Raw genomic sequence first — 20,336 nt, forward strand, 5'->3', positions numbered from 1 at the left:
AGACTGTTTGCTATTGTGACATCTTTTATCTTTTTTTTTTATTATTATTATTTATTTATTTATTTAGGAAGGGATGGGCTGGCAGAAATGCTTTGTAGTTACTGCACAATTTAGGGAAAGGGAAGGCACTCAGTGTTATGTATGGGTAAAGCAAGAGATAAATGACTTACACAAAAGGGAGAACTTCTTTTCTATGCCTTCTTTCTGAAGTATTTTACAGCTTTATTTTGTTTAATGATTGGAGACAAAAAGAAATGACATGCTTTTCTTAAAACTGCTTTTGGAAGGTCAACTCCTTAAAATTGTAGATCAAGTAAGGCTTCCACATATAGGTTTGCTGTCCATTAAACTAAATTAGCATTTATTTGCTGGGAGAAAGCTTATAAAGATAATCTATCAAGTTCTTTTCCATGCCTATGGAAGGTGTTTCAGTCAAAGGATATTGCCTGTGTCATTTTCTTTTTTTTTATACACTGGTTGGCCACAGTAATAGTGCTCCTTGCTTTATGTCCCCTCAGATTCTGGCACTCTTACTTAGCTATCCATACTCTGATACTGGTGTGTTTCAATGGATAGTGACACACTTCCAATGTGCACAGTCTTCTATACATTTGATGGGCTTCTGTTGAACTGCAGTCTTAGATTATGAAAAGATGGCAAACGCAGTGTTGTGTTAGAGGTGTTTTGTTGTTGGTTTGGTTGGTTTCCTGCTACTGGACTCAGTCTTTAAAGTTGACTGAATTATTATAAATGAGAGTTTGCAGTATGGTATTTTGCTATGACAAAAGAAATTTAATATCAATGCTTTCTTAAAAGATACTTTGTATTTAGTACACCAAAAAAAGTCAAATGCATTATATTACCAAGGAACAGAAAAGTTTCTATTTCCTGTCTGTAAACTCATGCAAATTCCTGTGCATGCATGGATGCAGCCTTTGTGTAAATTTGGGAGGAAAAATATACATTTTATTTTTTGTACCTTTTACGTATTTTCTTAGCCACAGTAGCTTTTAAGTTGCTCTAATATGGAGAACACATACTTACTTCTACAGGGACTTGGGCATTTTTAGAAGAGAACCTCTATAATGGTGCTAATAGAAGGAAATTTCATTCAACGTATTTGGCCCCATAATGTTAGATGTCTGTCTTATCAAGCATCCAGTATCTCGTATTGTCCACCTGCTTCTTTCCCATCCCCATGGCAAAGTGCTATCCTATTCCCTTTCCTTGCCCAAATGTAGTTTCTGATGTCTTTACTTTCCTCATTCCTTAGTACCTGGTCACAATAGTAACTCAGTTATGTTCTGGTGAACATTTGTGTCAGTGTTTTCAATTTGTTGATTAATTTCAATTGCTGATTTTTTTTTTTTTCCATTGCTGTATTACAATTCCCAAAATGCAGATTGACTTTTATTTATAGACTTTTTGTCTTGTGAGGTATTTTTTTCTGTCAGGCAAGTCTCTATTATACTTGGAGGAGGTCATTGTTTTAAACTTCTGAGATGTATTTACTTGAGAATGATGACGTACATGCATACAAGCTCTGCTGGCTTAGCTACAGGTATACCGTAGTATACATGTGGGTGAGGAAAATAATGCATGTAGTCTGTAATATCTTCTTTCTATCATAGGGTGCACTGTTGCCATGGCAACATTTTTAACTTGCCTGCAGTTAACACAGAAAACCAACGGTAAGTGGTGTGCTGCAGGCTAACAACATGCTAGCAAAGCATTAAATGTGTATCTCGCTCACAAAACTCTTCCCCTCTGGACTTGCTTGTCACTTTGCAGACATAACCTTCGGTAATAACTGCAGACCAGTGCACAATGGTTAGAGTGTGAGCACAGTGCTGTTGGATATGTAAATATGCTACTTTAGGGAGGAGGGCAAGGGTTGTTACTTTTCATCTGAAGAACCCCAGACTGTGTCAACAGGAATCAGTCAGTTGGTAGCAAATAATCATCTAACAAATAGCACCTTTTTTTTCTTTTTTCCTTTTCTTTAATTTCAGAGTTCAACAGTAATGGCCAGAGCTGAAAAATTCAAGGAAGTTGAATATCTCCTTATCCATGGAACAGCAGATGGTGAGTTGCAGTTAATTAGACATTTTAGTATTACAGACAGGTTTGCAATTCTACTACTGACAAAACAAAAGCATGAAGGGGCAAGGCTGTTACATTTACGTCAATAAAATAAATCAGCTTTATGCTACTAATTTGTGTCTCAGTCAGCAGTGCTGGGGAGTCTGGGTTCATTGTTTTGGTTTTTCCCCCCCACAGTAGTACTGAAACAATTTTTCTTTACCTTTTCCATTTTTTTTCTTCCATTTTTCAGATAATGTTCACTTTCAGCAAGCAGCTCAGATTTCCAAAGCTCTTGTTGATGCTGAAGTGGATTTTCAGGCAATGGTATGGTTGTGTTTTGTTTTTATTATCATATGAATGGACACGTATTATGAGAATGATAGCAATAGCCCCCTCTAGTTAGGTAGAAAACAATTACAATCTTAAATCAAAGTTTATGTATTTGTATTTCATGTTCAGTAATTGAAATCATAACTCTATATCTACTATACAAGAACAAAAACTAATGCAGTTTCTTCTGGTATTTGATCTTCCATTTTATTTTTCTGTATTCTCAAATCAGCCAATTCAGTCCCAGTCTTAGAAAGTATACTACTGAGTGAGCTATTTCTATATGAGGAAAAGTAAACTTAAGAGAAGTCCATTTCTTTACCCAAGATAAACTTTTTAGACTTGTAAAGTCAGAGCAGTTATTTGCCCAGCCTTACACCGTGCATGGAAATTCTCAGATTAAGGTAGCTGTGCTTCCTTTTCTACTTGCTCCCAGCCCTTGAGGAACAATGGATAAATACAGAATGAAGCCAAGTGCACCACTGTATGGTCTGTTCTTCAGCAGGGATAACAATGTAGTGAGAAGGGACACCATTCTTAACAGAATCATGAATCTCCAACTCCCTGGCCACAGGCAGGGCCACCAACTTCCCCATTTAATACTAGACAAGGCTGCCCAGGGCCCCATCCAATCTGGCCTTGAACACCTCTAGGGATGGAGCAAGTGGACAAGTAATGTACTTATTTTGTACTTCCAGCATGAATAGCTGGTGTATCCCACACAGAATGCAGGAGAGAAGTCACTGCAGCTTCTTGCTATGATTGTCTTTGCTGAATTAGCCTCATTCTATATGGCTGATTTTTTTTTTTAATCTGCTTTTATGTCTATTGTTTGCTTTATATGATTTGTATGTAGCTAGAGGTAACAGTCTCTGTATTTTCTTTCCTGCAGTGGTATACTGACAAAGACCATGGCATCAGCGGTCAAGCACATAAACACATTTATACCCATATGAGCCATTTCATAAAGCAGTGTTTCTCACTGCCCTAGCACAGCAATGATAACATCTTTTTGCTTGTTAGTGATGGTATTTCTCCAGAAAACTCCTTAGATAATGTACTGAGCCAGTATAAACTTTTAAGATGACATAGGGGAACCAGCTCTTGGGATACCTGAGTATACAATGAAGCACTAATCTTAATAATGATTTCTATTGCCAAGCAACCATTGCATTTTTTGATTGTTTAATCAAGACATTAACATCACCAGAATGTATGTATGTAGGCTGCACACTTCTAGAAAGTACAGTACTTACTTGAATCAGGAACTTATGCTTTGATATTTCAATCTTTAAAAAAATAAAAAGCAAGCCTCCAGCTTGTCTACTGGTGTAACGAATACTGAAAATAACATCAAAGAGAAACTGACATGGTAATCATGATGTTTCCCCCCAAAAATGATTATTTCTATGAAAATGCTGATAAAACTTTGAACAGATTTTGCTGAAATTACCTAATGCTTGTCAGTGATTATTTTAGAAATATATCAGTAATTCTGCAACATTAATAATTTCTATGCAGAATAAAACATTTTACTTCAGTCCCTTGAGTTATTATTTAACTCAGTTAAATAGTTGGATTACAGTTGCAGAATCTTGCATGGAAAGCATGCAACCAGCTTTTACCAGAGATTATGAACGATACTTAAACCAGTGGCACTGAATTTTTTTCCTATCCCTGTACTGTGATATTTCCTTACTTCATACGGAAAAAGGCTGCAACTGTGGAAACCTGCACTGGTACTTTAGCAGATCACAGTTGCTTCTCCATGGGACAGAAATCTTTCTATTTTTTAATGAATAAAATCCTATTTTCCAAAGTAAGGTATATTCCTTGCAATCTAACAAAAAAAAAAAAAAAAAAAAAGCTACAATGCAACTTAGCTGTCACTTGAAGCAAGGACTGGACTGCAACTCTCACATGATCAAGGAAAAAGGTAGGTTTGCTACCTTTAAACTTCTGCTTTATCTTCGGCACTCCAGGTAGGCTTCTCCAGCTAAAGATAAGAATTACTTTCTCTTCATTTCACATAGATAGTACAAGTGGGTTGCATTTTTTCTAAAAAAAATTCTGCTTAAATTAATAGTCATTAAGGTATGAAAAGTTGTATATTCTGTATCGCTGAAAATTCTGCTTACTAACTTGCTCCTAGAATGTTATAAAAGCACATCAATTCCACAAGAGATTTACAGTGAAATTTCTGTTTTTGTTTAGTGTACTGGATTGGAAGGTGATTAGCTAACACTTAGTTTCTTGATATTCAATGTCCGTAAGTGATGGTACATTTCTACTGTGTTACAAGTGATACCAGGTGCAAATATAAAGTACTTAAACAGGTAGACAAAGAAGGGTGGGAAGTTAGCTGTGAGTTATTACTTGCAGTTAAAGAGCTGCAAGTGATCCCTTAGAGATCAGAGAAGCAGTACATTTTTATTTTTAAGTGAAACTAAAAGGTATGTAGTCTTCATAAGTCGTTATTATACTGTTCTTTGTATCTGACCTACCTTACTGATGCTAGAGTCTCACTGGGAAATTGTTCTGGAATCTGAACATGTAGTTCTAACTTTATCTGTGAGGCAAAAGAAAGTACAATGCTAATTACCATCGATTAGAATTCTTGGTTTGGAAAGCAACTTCTAGGATATACTGCTATTGGAGCACCACATAACTTTAAAAAGTTTATATGCATATATGCAATTCTTTCAATTGAAGTGTTCTATTGGGCATCAAATCAGCTTCTTCTAGCCGGTAGATCTTACCCAGTCCCAAGAACAATGCAGGATGCAGGGAGTTAGTAAGATGATAAAGCTACCTCAGGGAACCAACAAATAGGGTTTCAACTTAACTTAAAAATGCATGACTACAGGAAAACACCTAAAACTGATGCCACACAGGTAAGCCAGCTTTTTTTTGTTAATGTATAAAGCTAGCACTATGAACCAATTGTTTGTGGCCAAAAATCTGCCATGTTGCTATATTTAGGCACTTATTGGCCAGTTAAACCTTTCTTCATTTTTTTTTCCCTATTTGAAAAAGATGAATTTATGTTCTTTATTAGTACTTTACACAGTTTATTGTTCAGAGGCAGCAGAAGCCTGAAGTGAAAGTTAGAGTTCCCTAGCTGGAAAGCTTCCACTTCACGTTCAAAACTTGGTTGAAACTCAAAGGATTTTAATAAGACAGAGGTAATACTTTAAACATTTGGGTTTGGGCAGTAGTACTGAACCTCAAGGACAACAAATTTTTTCAGAAGCAGAATTCTCATATGGTAAGAATAGCAGACACTTGCACAAGAGGAAGTAGCCAAGCCAGTGCTCAACTATTAGACACTTTAAATTCCTCAAAGCTACAGTATTTAAAATTGTATGAACTTACCTGTCGAACGGCTGGAGGTTTGAGCTATTGCTGCCTGCTCCGGAGTGTTTTTCCCAAAAGCAAGAAGAACCAACTCATGATCAATAAATCAGAATCTAATTCCCACTCTTCCTGGAACGGGTGAGTAATGTGCCATCCCTGATGGTGCACGTACTGTTTGTTAGAGTCAGACCATGTACATCACCAACAACTGCAATCAGCTAACCAATGCTGATTGTATTCCGTGTTTCACTGAGGTTGCACTTGAATATGCTTCCCAAGCATTTGCATTGCACAGCACAGTCCTGCTCCATATTCAAGTGTTAGGCAGCCATTTAATATTGCATACTTATTCTGAGGTTTGCAGTGTGAAAGTAAGGATTGAAAATTAGTTAGGATAAATATTTATTTTCACATAACATTTCTTAATTGTGAAAAACACAATACTCTATTCACATGTACACATAAACTCTTGTAATAAATTACATCCAAGAATTTAAGTAATTTTGAGCAATAATATGAAATTAGAAGTAAATATAGCACTACATTTTCTTTATATTGTGTGTGATTCAGAATGTTGAGTTTAACATCAGAATAGCATTTTAATTCACACAAGAATAGAGTGACTGTTTGTTTAAAAAAAAAAAAAAAAAAAAAAGAAAACACCCTGGAATACTGAACAGAAATACAGAATGCCATTGAATACACTGATTTCTTAATATTCTAAGAGTTGGTCAAGTGAAACCTAATACATTTTGATTGTATATATTATCTGTAACAAAGTCAGCAACATATTAAAACACCACCAGGCTGCTTTCAGGACAAACCAGTTTTGAACTTCTATACTAACCTTAAAACAATTGAAATCTTACAATTTATCATCGAGTACACAAAACAAAGCATTTAACCTTAATGTATAGGCTTTTTTTTTTTTCATAAATTCATAAACACAAACATTTAATTAAATGTAAATCCTCCTTTGTGTCCATTAGTTGTTTTTCCCCCATAAAAATGGCCTTTAATTGGGCTTCGATAATGCTAGGAAAAACTTAGAATAGTAAACCTAATGGTTTGCAGCAAAATGCAGTTGTCGTTTATGGCTGAAGTAGTAGAAAGTAAATATACACACACAAAAACATTAGAAGGAATACTTTAAATGTACAGGATATGAAAACTTATTCACATGAGGGCTATGGGAAAGCTAGCATGTCTTGGAAAGCTAGGGAATGTTAAAGCCCTGTCACTAAGTTGCTATAATAATCACAACAGTGTGAATTCTCATTCTTAGGATTCAAAGCAGTAGTGACAGTTAGTCTTCATTTCATCATTTAAAAATTTACCTAAAAAAATTTAAAAATTAGTAAATTCCAAATAATCCATAAAACTTTTGTTTCACGTTGTCTATTAATTCAGTACCTAATCTCACAGTCCTTGTTTTACACAAAAGAACAGCCTGAAGGATCAGGTAATAAGAAAACTGGTTAGGAAAATGTGTTTGCAAAGGGCTTTAAAGCCACATTTTACTCTACAGTGCAGTTTTTAATCTTTTTATCAATATGTACTTTATGGAATAGTTAAAATGGCTGTAACAAAACCAATAGAAGTATACCCATTTAAGTACATGCAATCTCTGGAATTACAGAGTTCTACGTTTGTTAGTAGAGATAAAACAAAAGTTGATATATCTGAAGTAGATGCATTTTAGTAAAGAGGAGGAACATCATTGAGCAGGTGTTGCAACTGCATGGGGTTATAGTTTGTATCTATAAAATTTTCCCTATTGTAAAAATAATAAATTCAGTAATGATGTAATGCAGTTATTTGGCCTACCACAGTGACATTCGTACAATACAAGATACTGTAATCACTGATTGCTTTTTTACAAATACTGTACCAATGTTTCACATCAAAGGATGTGGTGGTATTTTTCAACAAAGGTGATGAAATGTTTACAATAGATATTTTTAATATATATAATATATATGACTATGTTCCAGTTACATACAAATTTGAATATTAAATACACTGTATTAAATCAAGAAAAACTGCACAAATACAGAGTCTGACCCTGCAATTTCCATTGCAAGAGTAATTCATGACTTCAAAATGACAATTTAAGGAGAAAAGGATTATAGATTATACTTGTGAGTTTGTTCATAGGGTCAGATCAGTTCTCACTTTAAAAACGACTTTAACCTCAACTAGTAAAGTTGGGTCTCCTAAAATCACTTCCTCCAGTAAAATGATTTTTTTAAAAATTGGAACAACTGTTTCAAGTTCACCATGAGTGAAGATTAAGTTTTCTCACACAGGAAAAGTAGCAAAATACAGTACAAACCTATTAACAGGTAAATTGAATTTGAAAGAAACTTTGCTTGTTAAACTTATGATATGAAAATACTGATAAATGGCCAACACCAGCAAAGAAAATGAAGATTTTTGGCATTGGCTACTGCAGACTTTTGCACAGACAGCAGACAATGTAGACATTTAAACAAAGAGTAATGAGACAAACATTGCACTACATTACCTGTGCTAGTTTGAGATGAAAGACAAAAGTTACAAGATCAAATCAGTTATATCTAGTGGCTGTGGCACTCCTTTCATTCATTTAAAAAAAAAAATAATAATTTTAGAACAAGTCATAGACAAGTCTCTCGGTCGACACCTTTCCCTGAGTCAGCTTTCTTCTCTTGTCTGATTTCAGCACTAGAAAAAGAAGAGGAAAAAAAAAAATGTTGCAGATTCAGATCTGTATACAGATCTGAAAACCAATACTGTACTGATATTATAATTAATTTTACATGCTGCATAACACAAACTGGGAAGCAAGTGAAAGCTGCTGTGTTGAATGGTGCAGAAGACATCAGCCAGCAATTTAGTGATGAGGTGAGTGGAGAACTTAAGATGTACAGAAAGACAAGTCAGCCAGCATGCAAGCAGGTAGGCACTTATTTTTGGCAAATACAACTGTTAAATAACGTTGTGATAACGTACAGTTCCGAGACAATACCAGCATTTTCTTAAATGGCACAAACAAGAGGTTACAGTAAGTATTTCTTTAACACATATTCTGTTGCTTATACATTTGGAAGGAACGTTTCAGAAGTAAAGCAATGCAAGCCAATTTATAGCTGTAGTATTTGGTTTTCAGTCTTCCCCGGGGCAAGCAGTAGATGGGAGTGGCAGAGGGGCAGGGAGATGACAACATTCCCTGCTTGGATCTCAGTTTAGTGTATACTTGCTCAGATACACATATAAGAAATAATGTATTTGCTTGTGGTTTGATTATTATTATTATTTATTTTTTTTTTAAATCAGCCTAAAAGATCACATAAAAGCAGAGTTCAATTTCAGATTTTTTTTTTCCTCCCAGTTAAAACACTGTTGATTTGCCTACAGAAAGAAATATACGTGCAAAGCAGATGATATTCTTTTTTGTGAAGAGGATCCTAATTTACAACAGCATAAATATGTAAATTAAAAAAGTCCAGTTGTTACAGTGAGTTTTAGTCACGCTACAAGAATGCAAGAATACAAGAAATGCCACAACACAGGCAAATCAAGCCTTCAACAAAGAGGGGCAGGGTACCTAAACAGATGTTTCTGAAAACAAACCTCTATCAAGCACAACCTACCAGTTTTCATGGGAATAATTCCTTAACTAGAATGAATGAGAAATAGGCTAAGTTAAACAAGGCGTAAAAGAAAGCAAGATCAATTCTCAAATTCTTAAGGTGATCACGAACAATTTTACAATCATCTGACATTTTTCTTCATGTTAAAATTGCTTTAAGGAAACAATTCTATTCAGCCAAAGCTTACTTCTATGCCTATGGCTGCTTCTAGAGGTGTTAATGGAAATAACTGAAGAATACCAACTTCTGCCACTTCAACTGCCAAATCTGTCACCTTCTGGAGAACAGTGATAAAACTGGGTATGCATACACTTCCTGCACAAAAAAGGACACGCAAACAAATTCTTGGGGGATTAACTTAAAATGCAACAGTACAGCTGGCAGTTACCTATGCTTAGCAAAAGCAAACATTGAGGATATACTGTGTGCTTTAAGGTCTATATTATTTCCAGGCTTCAGCTGCCTCTGATACCAGGAAAATCTTCCTTTCATTTAGGATTTGCATCTTCTGCAGATGTGGGTTTGGACAGCTAAAACTATAGTCAGATCTCCATATGTTTTGAAATTGCTGCCTGACAGATTTAATATTATAGGCAAAGAAGATAGAATTGAGCACCAGGGCACCTATCAGGACAGGCTATACTCAAAAGCTGACTTTCAGATGCCTCGGCGCTTTAATAACAAAAAATTAAGGCATCAAGGTAGAACTCAGCTGCTTGCATGGTTAGATGGCTGCTAAGTAAATCTCGAGCAAGTAACTTCTTCAGATATTTAATACCATTGTGAATCTGTGATGTTAGAATTGTCACATAGTCCTTTGTCTCCCCATTGCTTCGAAGAGCTATGGGCAGGACAGAGCTTACAACAGATACAGATCAGGCTGAGTTGTTTGTGCAACCTCTTCCTGCCTAAAATCTCTCTCTGAGATCACTTCAGTTTATTATGGTCAGTCATTGCTCAAGTCAACTCAGTATTTAATTAGCAGGAAGTACTTTCAGATTTTATATATTTTGAAAATAGTTCTACATTGTTCAGTGATCAGTCCCCAATTTAGAAGGCATTACATAAAATCATAGTACACTATCATAATTTAATTATCTCTATTAAATTTTAATGATGCCTTTAAAGTTCAAATACAGAAGTACATAGTAGCCCTTTTCCTACTGTCACATTTACTTTCTTATACCAGTACCTAAAAATACCATTAACTACAATAAAATGTTTTCCCACCCACCTCCCTATGGTAAGACACCCCTCAGTGAAGGGAATTGTGTGGTACTTGATCATTTACAAAAATTATGACTGCTACCATCCTAAGCTTTCATTTTTTTTCTCAGTGCTTACCTAGGACAAAGTTATTCTTAATGCAATTATATGTGCATTCAGGATTTTAATTTTTTTTTTTTTTAGTTGTCTCTAATATAAAAATCAATATTGTCTGTTATCACAAGCAAGCCCTCCAGATTTACAGTTCATAGAATCTACTTCCATCTGGGAATCTGAGACAAGCTAGAGCACATGAAAAAAGATTTCAGATTCTTCACTAGTTATTCATTTGCAACAGGACATTCATATCTAAAACCCAACAGCGATTCCTTAGTTCCTTTTCACTTGAGTCCTTGGTTTTGTAAGTGAAGATGCAGGAACAGAATAAAAATCTAGATTGAGCCAAAGTAGCTTCTGAGAAAATGAACTGCTATTTTGCTGCAGTGTAAAAGCAAACCCAACTTTTACTATTATTGTCTGAGCCACAGTCTACGTAGATTGTTCTTTGCTCAGCGAATCTTTGAAAATCTCAGGTAAAGAATTACAGGTCTACATAATTTATCACAATATCAGAGAAGGTAACATCTACCAGAAAAATTGCAACTCCTGAATACCCACTGGCAGTGAATGTACCCATCTCAGTTTCTTCTCTTTCTCCAGACTTTCACTGCCTAGGCAGCAGAGGCATGTAAGGTAAGAAAATCATATTGCACATCCTTCTCCTGTGCACTACCCCAATACCACTGTGACAGGATTGTTTTTAGCCCACATGTAAGGCAGAGGACAAAGCAGAACTACATCGCTATTCTGTCTGTCAGTAAAATAGCATTAAAATTAATGTGCTGATCCATGGGTGTTTGAAACGAAGATTCTGCAGTCATCAATTGTTCATCTTGTTTATGCTGTTTAGGGAAAGGAATAACACTGAAAGGCAGCATGCCATTTTGGGGTGACAAAATTAAAAAGCAGTATTTCAGTTTTCCCTTAGTGCATCTCTTCACCATAAAACGATGACTAGATATTTCAAACTTAGAACTTGTTTTGAATATGAGACTTAGAAATGTGCAAATATCACTTTCCATTTTAAAAAAAGACAAAGCTACTGACAAAAAATTAAATTTAGCATTTAAATATCTTATATCTACAGTTTCTACTTCTAATATAATAAAATTCAAATTTTATAATGTTAAAGGAGTTTGAAGAAAACGTTTGCACATTCCTATTTCAAATTTCTTTTTATTCTGTCTCCCCAAAAATTACACAAAGTCAAGTCACTTGGGTTCCTAGACAACATCACTTTGAATTGGAAGATACAACCAAGGAAAAGTTTGGGGGACGGGGTCTTACCTTTGGGGAATCAGCTTCTAGATTGATTAGGAAGGGGAGCTTATGACAGAAATGTGATATGAAACAATTAAGTAGAAAATACTGTTACATTTTAAATTTATAGAATTGGAAAATCTTATTTACAATAGCACTGCACTTATACTTCCTCATTCCCTTTATGCTTTTCTAGCACAGACAAAATATCATTGGTTCATTTTACATTTTCTGTGGAATAAACTTAAATATCTTTAACTATTTTGAGTACAACTGAAGTAGGCATGAAAAAAGTGACCAGAAGTGATGCAAGCTTTAAATTATTTTCACTCCAATATTAGTAGATCACATCAAAATACTGGGCTCTTCATATATAGCTATTTCCAGGGCAGTGATGACCACACTTCTTTTTCAAAATGGGAGAACAAAAGCAAGCAGAACAAACACAACAGCTGTTGTGCAATATCCAGGTGTAGGCTGGTGGTTCATTACACAAGCATCAAGCATGCTCAACTTCATTTTCTACTGTAGCATAATTAAGTTGCATGCAAATATTTGTGTCACGGGTTTTTTTGTTTGTTTTGTGGTGTTTTTTTTTTTTTTTAAATAAATATACATAGTGAATCTGTGTTTTGACCTTAGAATATTTGACTGGACAGAAGCAAAAGGAAACTTCAAGAATTAAAACTGCAAGATGCTAGAAATCTTTCTAATCCCTAGCAAAATGTTCTAATATTGGTTTGAATCTGTGAAGCATAACACAGTAGGAAAAAAAAAAAATTAAAACCTTTTAGAAGGAAAGCTTGACTCCTTATCTTTTGCATTCTCCGAGGATATCAACAGTGTCTTCCACACAGCAGTTTTTGCCATCTCATCAGAAATGTTTATCACAGATGGATCATCTCTAGGCAAGAATAGAAGTAAATGCACAATAAAACAATCGGCAATCATTCTTTGTTAATTATTAACTATACAAAAGCCCTTGGAAACTGATAGTGGTGACAATAAACAAGCAATACAATTTAAGACAAATCTTAGCACATTTTTAGAATGTTCCTCATCCAACAGCAATTAGTTACACAATATATTTTATTGATGCTAATATGATTAAGAACTAATAAAAAATTTTTAAATTTAAAACTTTAGAATAGTCCAATTGGCTACTAATTTCAGGCTAAATAAAAGTTAAAAAATATTCTTAAGTGCATTACGATATTGATTATTCGTCAGATGTTCCTTGAACACTGACAGGCATGGGCCACCAACACCATCTCCAGGAAGCCTGTTCTGTGAAATCAAATATTTGCCCAAGATTTCACAGTTAGCCATTGGCATAGCTGGATTTAACAAGAACTCTAAGAGCTCCAAACAGTTATCAAGGTACTTATGTTTGGAAACACCAGCTGCTTTGAAAACAATTTAAAAGCTATCAAAAACATGAAAAAGTCAGAGACTTAAGTGATCTAGAAAAACGCCCTGATAAAACAAAATTGTAGCTTTAAGCAGCAATGTGTAGCCCTTAGCTGCTCTGAATGTGTATTTTTACATTTAAGAGTAATAATCCTTAGATTAAAGAGTCTGTCTATACATTATTCCCAACTCTGTGGCTAATGTATGGTTTGACACTAAGATCTCAGTAAACCTGTTTTCACATTGTTTGGGGGAACCCCTTTATCAACCAACATATTGATCCTTCTTTTCAGCTGTAGGCCTGAGGCCCTTGCAGTACAGAACTGTGCAAATTATTCAGGCAACTTTAACTAAGCAAACATGCTATAAATTGAGATCACACCTCATGATAAATTATATATTGCTAATACAAAATAGAACAAAAATGTGTAGAAGAAAGAAAATGAACATTAGAAATGTGATTAATCAAAAATAAGGATCAGTCTACTATTTTTCAGATACGGAGGCAGTAAAACATAACATATCCTAAGGCATATGATGTAAAGATAATATTAAAATATAAGAGATGGCCATTCTGGGACAATGTTCTATGAATCTGTGGTAATGCAGAGATTCCTATCAGCACATATTTCCAATTTTCATTATGAATTTTCTGAAAACTGTAAATGAAAGTAAGGTCTTATTGGGCTGGTCAAGTGTGTCATTACTGACCAAACATAACTTTTCGTACAAAAATGTTCCATCATTCCATTATGCCTCATCTGCTCCAGACAACTCTTAATTTACTTACTATTTCACACAGGTAGGATCTTAATTAGAATGTTACAAAACATGATACTGTAAAGAACCTAGACTGTTTTTCTAGTATGTTCAAGACTGTTCCTGGCCCCCAGAAATTATCGTGAGAGTGAAGGATTTGTCTTTTCTACACCTTCCTTTCACACTGTGTATGTCAGAAGCCAAAGTTACTTCTGAATAGCCGAATCCTGCTATCTTGTCCAAAGGCAAATGAAGTCCTTTTCCTAAGGACTGTGATATCTTACGGAAATACCAGAAAGCGGTACAGCTGTTAAATACTGCATTATATGGGTCAGTGCACAGGGCTTACTCTACTATCAGACGTGCATTCTCATAACATTCAATGAACATTAAGAACAAATATGGTGGCATGTTTATTTTTATTTAATTGCAACTCACCTAAAAGAGGAAATGTATATTTTACCTGTAATGTCCTTCTAGTGGCAACTGAACAGTCCCTTCCTCTTCCATCGCTAACATACTTTGCTCTTCCTAGGAAGAAGGAACTTAAATGTGAGACAGGATATATTGTTGTGAAAAGTTAATGATAAGCATCTTATCCCTTAATATTTTAGGAATCATTAACAAATAGTAAATAAGATTCTCAACTCTTAATTTCTTAAAAATCTTCATATTCAAGATTGACACCCGTCTGTTTCAAAGCAATACCTCCAATTAATGTTACTTATCAATACCAAATAGAGAAGACGCTTTTTTAATAAAGACAACTTTGTGATGAGATGGTGAATTTTAAACATCATGCTTAACTAGACACAGCATAGCATCGTTAACATACAAAAATTAGGGCAGTCAAATTTAAGTTTGTGCACACAGTTTAAATACTGATTAAAGTTTTATTGCAATGAAAGGTAGCGCAACAAGATGCCAATATTAGTTTTCACCTAAACAGGGAAAATACATTTTTATGATTCTATGAGAACTAGATGTATCTACAACAAATCTATTGTCAAATAATTACAACTTTAGGAAATCTTCATCTAAGGGGGAGGGGAGAACAAAACAGCCTCCCTTAAGTACTGTCTCCTGCCTGAGACAAAGAAAAACCAGTCTGTCTTTCAGACCATAACAGTTCATGGCTTCACAAGTATGAGCTGAAGGAAGATTCTGAAGACTCCCCACTACTATTAGGTCAAAAAAACAGAGCAGTCATCACAAGACATTAGCTATAAAGCAAAACTTCTGAAATAAGGGTGGCTTAAGGCCTAAATTACTGGCAACCATGTACGTAGGTGATTCTGTATGCTTCCCCATGAACTCACATGGCTCTTGTAATCAAGAAATTATGGAAATATATTGTTTTCATACATAGCAAAACAGCTGCCAGGAGGTTAACATGCCTTCATGTGAAATAACTATCAGATGCTGCCCTGTACTGTTGCACTGTGTGTGTGTGTGTGTGTGTGTGTGTGTGTGTGTGTGTGAGCAAGGCAGACACACAAGGACTGCCTGTTCTTTTTTCCCTTTATTAGATGGCTTAGTAACAATTTACCCTGGCGTTTAGCAAAGAGCGTGACTTAAAGTGACACTGGCTTTCCCAAAAAGAGAAGCATGTCATTCTCTGGCCAGCCACCCAAAACCTGACAAATCTCACACACTTCCAGCTCACAAACTGGCACTAGGTGGAAGAATCGAGGTGATTTTCCAGTTTCCTCCATGTTTTACTACAACAGCTATTTTAAAAGTTGTGATTTTTTTTTCCTCCAAATGGAAGAAGTCACTTTCGTTCACTCTGGTCTCAGAAAGACTTGATTACATCAAATTGCTGACAAAGGAAGATTTGTGAGAAGAAGGCAAAAAAAAAAATCCACTATAAATGTAGAAAGCCTTAGGAAAAACACGGCCTAAAAATATAAAAACAACTTAAGTGATGAAGTTAGGATCCAATGAAGTTTCAGATCTTGTCAACTATATTTCTGAATATTCTTGTGGGTAGAATACTTCTATTTTTAAAAGCTGTGTGATAGCAACTCTCCAATTAATTCCTTAGGCTACATGTCAGAAGTTTTATTACTAGTTAATTTTGTCATTTCCAGGCTTCACAGCTTCATAAGTTTTTGACAGTTGAACAGTTTTAATAATAGCTTCAAATATTTAGAAATGCCAAAATATGTAAAAATAGCCTCTCAAAACAGACAGTGAATGAAATAAAGTAACACCAGTAGATTTTCCCAGTTTTGTTTTATGATGCCATCTTACCAAGTACGAGAAGGAAAGTTACATATAACCAAAATGTAAGAGTAACAATTTTTTCCCAATAACCAGACCCAAAGGAAGAGAGATACCTTAATTACTTTTGGTTACTCTGAATTGTTATGAAAGCTAAACACTGTGATGAAATAAGACTTTTTAAAAATTATTTATTTATATAGTTCAAAGGGGAAAAAACAAACCATGCATTTGAACTTCATCCTAGTATCTTGCAGGCATGTACTAAATAGCAGCCATGGTATGTATTACCTAGGTAGAATTTTTTCCCAAAATGAATTTTGTTAAAGTACGTTACATGCATCAAAGAAACCAAAGTTACGTTCTCCAGATCACAGCAGAGGCAGTTAGTTGTCAAGGGTCACAAAAGAATGCAAAAGGGAGAGAAAATTAGTCCTCATGACAATGTTCAACTTATTAGCTTATGTCCTATTTCTGTAAACCAACTTACAAGGGGAATCCTTACACAAACATTTTCACTGGTCTCAGATACCTCATGGCTTCCATGAGGATAAATTGCTGACCTATCCATTCACATTATCTAGTTCTTGCAGTACACTCGTAACACCAAAACCTTACACCTCATGGGTCCGAGGCCATTGCAGAGGTCTTCAGGGTAACTTAGAAATTGTGTGCAAAAAAGTACCCAGAGCAATGAAATTACCACAGCCTTCTAAGACAACATTAGAACAGCCTAGACCTTTGCCTCCTCATGCCACAACCACCTTACATCATACTGGGGCAAGACACACAACTGACATTTAAAAGAACCAGGCACTGACATATTCTTACAACTGCTCCCACAGTTAGTGCTTCTCCATCAAGATCTGTCCTTCATTTATTTGGACCTATGACTTAGGAACACAATCCTAATGTCCCCTAACAGTTAGCATCAATCAGGTAGATATGAATATTGGCAACAAAGGAGAAAGCTATCAGGGCCCCTACACAGGAAGTTACTTTATATTCCCTCAGCTTTACATGATATTCAAACAAGCAACTCAAGAAGCACATTCTAGGGGAAAATGATATCAGATGCAAAACTAAAGTCAGAAGCCTGAAGATTTGATTAACAGGGTAAGCAAAGTCACTGACATTTTTTCAGTGGAAAGCAGAAGTAAATGGTTTCTGCAAGGGCAGAAGGGAAATCCTTATCCAAGGTGTAGCAAATCTACTTGTTGCATTGAAAATGCCTTCATTACAGAATTTTTCTCTAATTGTCTAAAGAAGATATTGGTAACGTGTTACGAAAAAAATATAAAACCTAACCAACCAAACACAAAACAACAAAACCATCCAACAAATGAAACCACCATCCCATAACAGAAAGAACACACACCTGAAACAAGGACCCACCTCTTTTTCAGCATCTTCTAGTTTCTTTTTCTTGCTCTCAGGCATCAAATCATCTAACCAACTGAGCTCCCGTTTAGTGAAAAAAAAATCCATGAGTTTTCGGACAAATACCAAAGCTAAGACCTGTAATGATATTTATTCAAAGAATAAATTCAAAGAATTAAACAAACAAAATTGACAGTTATACTTCCAAAAGTCATCAAAGTTTTCAGCTGAAATGTTATTGTTCATACTGGACAGGCCAGCACCTGGACTTCCTTTATTTGGAATTAATGTGAATTGAAGCATTTCACAATGATGGAAGTTCAGTAGCTATCTTTTATTTCACATTAGTGAAATAGTCAAGAAAACATCAGTTAACCAGATGGACATATTTTTATTTCCAGCAAGGCATAGAAACAAAGTTCCTCTACGCAATAAACAGTCTTCCTTATTAAGTAACCATTCTTCCTGTAAAACAGGTTAAGCACTACTCCTTAAACAAAAGCATCATATCAATTTTTAAAATTTAAAAGAATTTGCTTTAAGGAAATACAGTAGGGCCATCCACAGCTATAAATTAAGCGCAACTTAGACTCAAATTTGAGTTCATATATGTAACTTTATTTACGTAACATAAATTGACCTTGCATGCTGAATCAAAGCAATATTCTAATTACCCATCCACAACTAACTTTTTTCTTCAATAATGATTACCCAAAACTAAGAAGAAAATGAGTTTTTAGGGGAAATAGAAAATATTCCATACCATCATGGGAAAGACAATGGCAGCTCTTGAAACCTTTATAATCCACAGGAGTACAAGACAACTCAGCTGAATTACAGTGAAGAGATGGACTTTTCTAAGAGGAACATGCCTCAGATAAATAAAATCCGGCTGATGCTTTGCAGGCATCCAGAATAATTTTATCCTGTCAAAAAGCTGAAAGAGATATTTTTGAAAATTTGCATCAAAACATGCTGATATTTACAGACTACATAAGATAGCATGGCTATCCTATGTTATTATAAACATAAAACTGCAGAAGTTCAGGTGCACAGAAAGAAACTACCACAGTTATGATCATAAGCTATGAATCTATGTGAGTCCAACAGTGGACATGCAGTCCTCTCTCTGGTTGAGCCACCGCAGTAAGAGTAAGAATCACATTATTTATGAAAAATTTCATTATTTCATTAGTCATACTTGTCAAGTTCCTTTTATCACAGAATCACAGAATGGCCAGGATTGGAAGGGACCTCAAGGATCATCAAGCTCTAACCCCCCTGCCACATGCAGGGCCATCAATCAACACTCAATACTAGACTAGGCTACCCAAGGCCCCATCCAATCCAGCCTTGAACACTTCCATTGATGGGGTATCCACAGCCTCTCTGGGCAGCCTGTTCCAGCACCTCACCACTCTCTCTGTAAAGAATTTCCCCCGACATCCAACCTAAGTCTCCCCTCCCTCAACTTAAAACCATTTCCCCTTGTCCTGCAGTCACCAACCCTTTCAAAGTGTTGATTCCCCTTCTGTTTGTAGGCTCCCTTAGGTAAGGCTGCAATGAGGTCACCCCACAGCCTTCTTTTCTCCAGGCTGAACAAGCCCAGCTCCCTCAGCCTGTCTTCATAGCGGAGATGCTCCAGTCCCCTGATCATCTTTGTGGCCCTCTCCAACAGCTCCCTGTCTTTCTTGTACTGGCTCCAGACCTGGACGCAGTACTCCAAATGGGGCCTCACAAGAGCAGAGTAGAGGGGGACAATCACCTCCCTGTCCCTGCTGGCCATCCCTATTCTGATGGAGCCCAGGATACCATTTGCCTTCTGAGCTGCAAGGGCACACTGCTGGCTCATGTTAAGTTTTTCATCTATCAAGACACCCAGGTCCCTCTCCACAGGGCTGCTCTCAAGGACCGCTCCTTCCAGTCTGTATGGATGCCTGGGATTCCTCCAGCCCAAGTGCAAAACTCTGCACTATGCAGTGTTGAACCTCATCAGGTTCACCTAGGCCCACCTTTCCAGCCTGTCGAGGTCCCTCTGAATGGCATTCCTTCCTTCTACCATGTCAAAAACATGCCGGTATTTCATACACAAGACAAGTTTTATACACCTGTCTCGTGTATTTTCTATTGTAGATGTGCTGAGGTACACCTGAAACTTTGGGTTTGTTTCTATCAGATGGGCTACAATTTAATTCCATGCCAATTAACACTACAGCAGTCTACAAGAAATGGCACATACAATACTCAATCTGACTGCTGAAGTGCCTGGCTTGCACCAGGAGCTCATACTTAAGGCCGCAGCAGGAATGCTGCCCTTTCTCTAGGCCTGCCCTACAGCCTTAAGGCCAGAAGTTTAGTAGCAATTAAGTAAAACAGTTCCACCAGCTGGGGAATTTATTTGCAGAGGAAAGATCTTCCAAATCACACCTTCTAGTTCTATAGCACTTACACAAAAGCCTCATATAGGCAAAGTTCAAGATCAAGTATGTAACTACAAAGGCGCTAATCTGGAAGCTGAAAAGGCAGCAGGCCAACAAATGAAAGGGGAGACGGAGAGGGATGAGAACC

The 20,336-nt window shown here is 36.0% G+C and overlaps 2 protein-coding genes across 3 annotated transcripts in view; one reads left to right on the top strand and one right to left on the bottom strand.

Moving 5' to 3' along the window:
- DPP4 (dipeptidyl peptidase 4) overlaps positions 1 to 3,955 on the top strand; it is a 38,199-nt gene extending 34,244 nt beyond the window's left edge. For both annotated transcript variants that reach the window (XM_085227693.1, XM_010713675.4), the window contains 3 exons: positions 2,013 to 2,085; positions 2,336 to 2,409; positions 3,308 to 3,955. In XM_085227693.1, coding sequence (XP_085083819.1) covers positions 2,013 to 2,085; positions 2,336 to 2,409; positions 3,308 to 3,406 — 246 coding nt within the window. In that variant the 3' untranslated portion in view covers positions 3,407 to 3,955. The remainder of the gene's footprint in view (positions 1 to 2,012; positions 2,086 to 2,335; positions 2,410 to 3,307) is intronic.
- A 2,396-nt stretch (positions 3,956 to 6,351) lies between these two features.
- Positions 6,352 to 20,336, bottom strand: part of SLC4A10 (solute carrier family 4 member 10) — a 120,124-nt gene continuing 106,139 nt past the window's right edge. The window contains exons 21-25 of the mRNA XM_085227694.1: positions 18,532 to 18,705; positions 17,784 to 17,906; positions 14,626 to 14,693; positions 12,781 to 12,897; positions 6,352 to 8,478 (exon numbers count right to left, since the gene is read on the bottom strand). Coding sequence (XP_085083820.1) covers positions 8,412 to 8,478; positions 12,781 to 12,897; positions 14,626 to 14,693; positions 17,784 to 17,906; positions 18,532 to 18,705 — 549 coding nt within the window. The 3' untranslated portion in view covers positions 6,352 to 8,411. The remainder of the gene's footprint in view (positions 8,479 to 12,780; positions 12,898 to 14,625; positions 14,694 to 17,783; positions 17,907 to 18,531; positions 18,706 to 20,336) is intronic.

The sequence above is a fragment of the Meleagris gallopavo genome, chromosome 7, assembly GCF_905368555.1.
Source record: "Meleagris gallopavo chromosome 7, MGAL_WU_HG_1.1, whole genome shotgun sequence".
In the NCBI taxonomy this organism is placed as follows: Eukaryota; Metazoa; Chordata; class Aves; order Galliformes; family Phasianidae; genus Meleagris; species Meleagris gallopavo.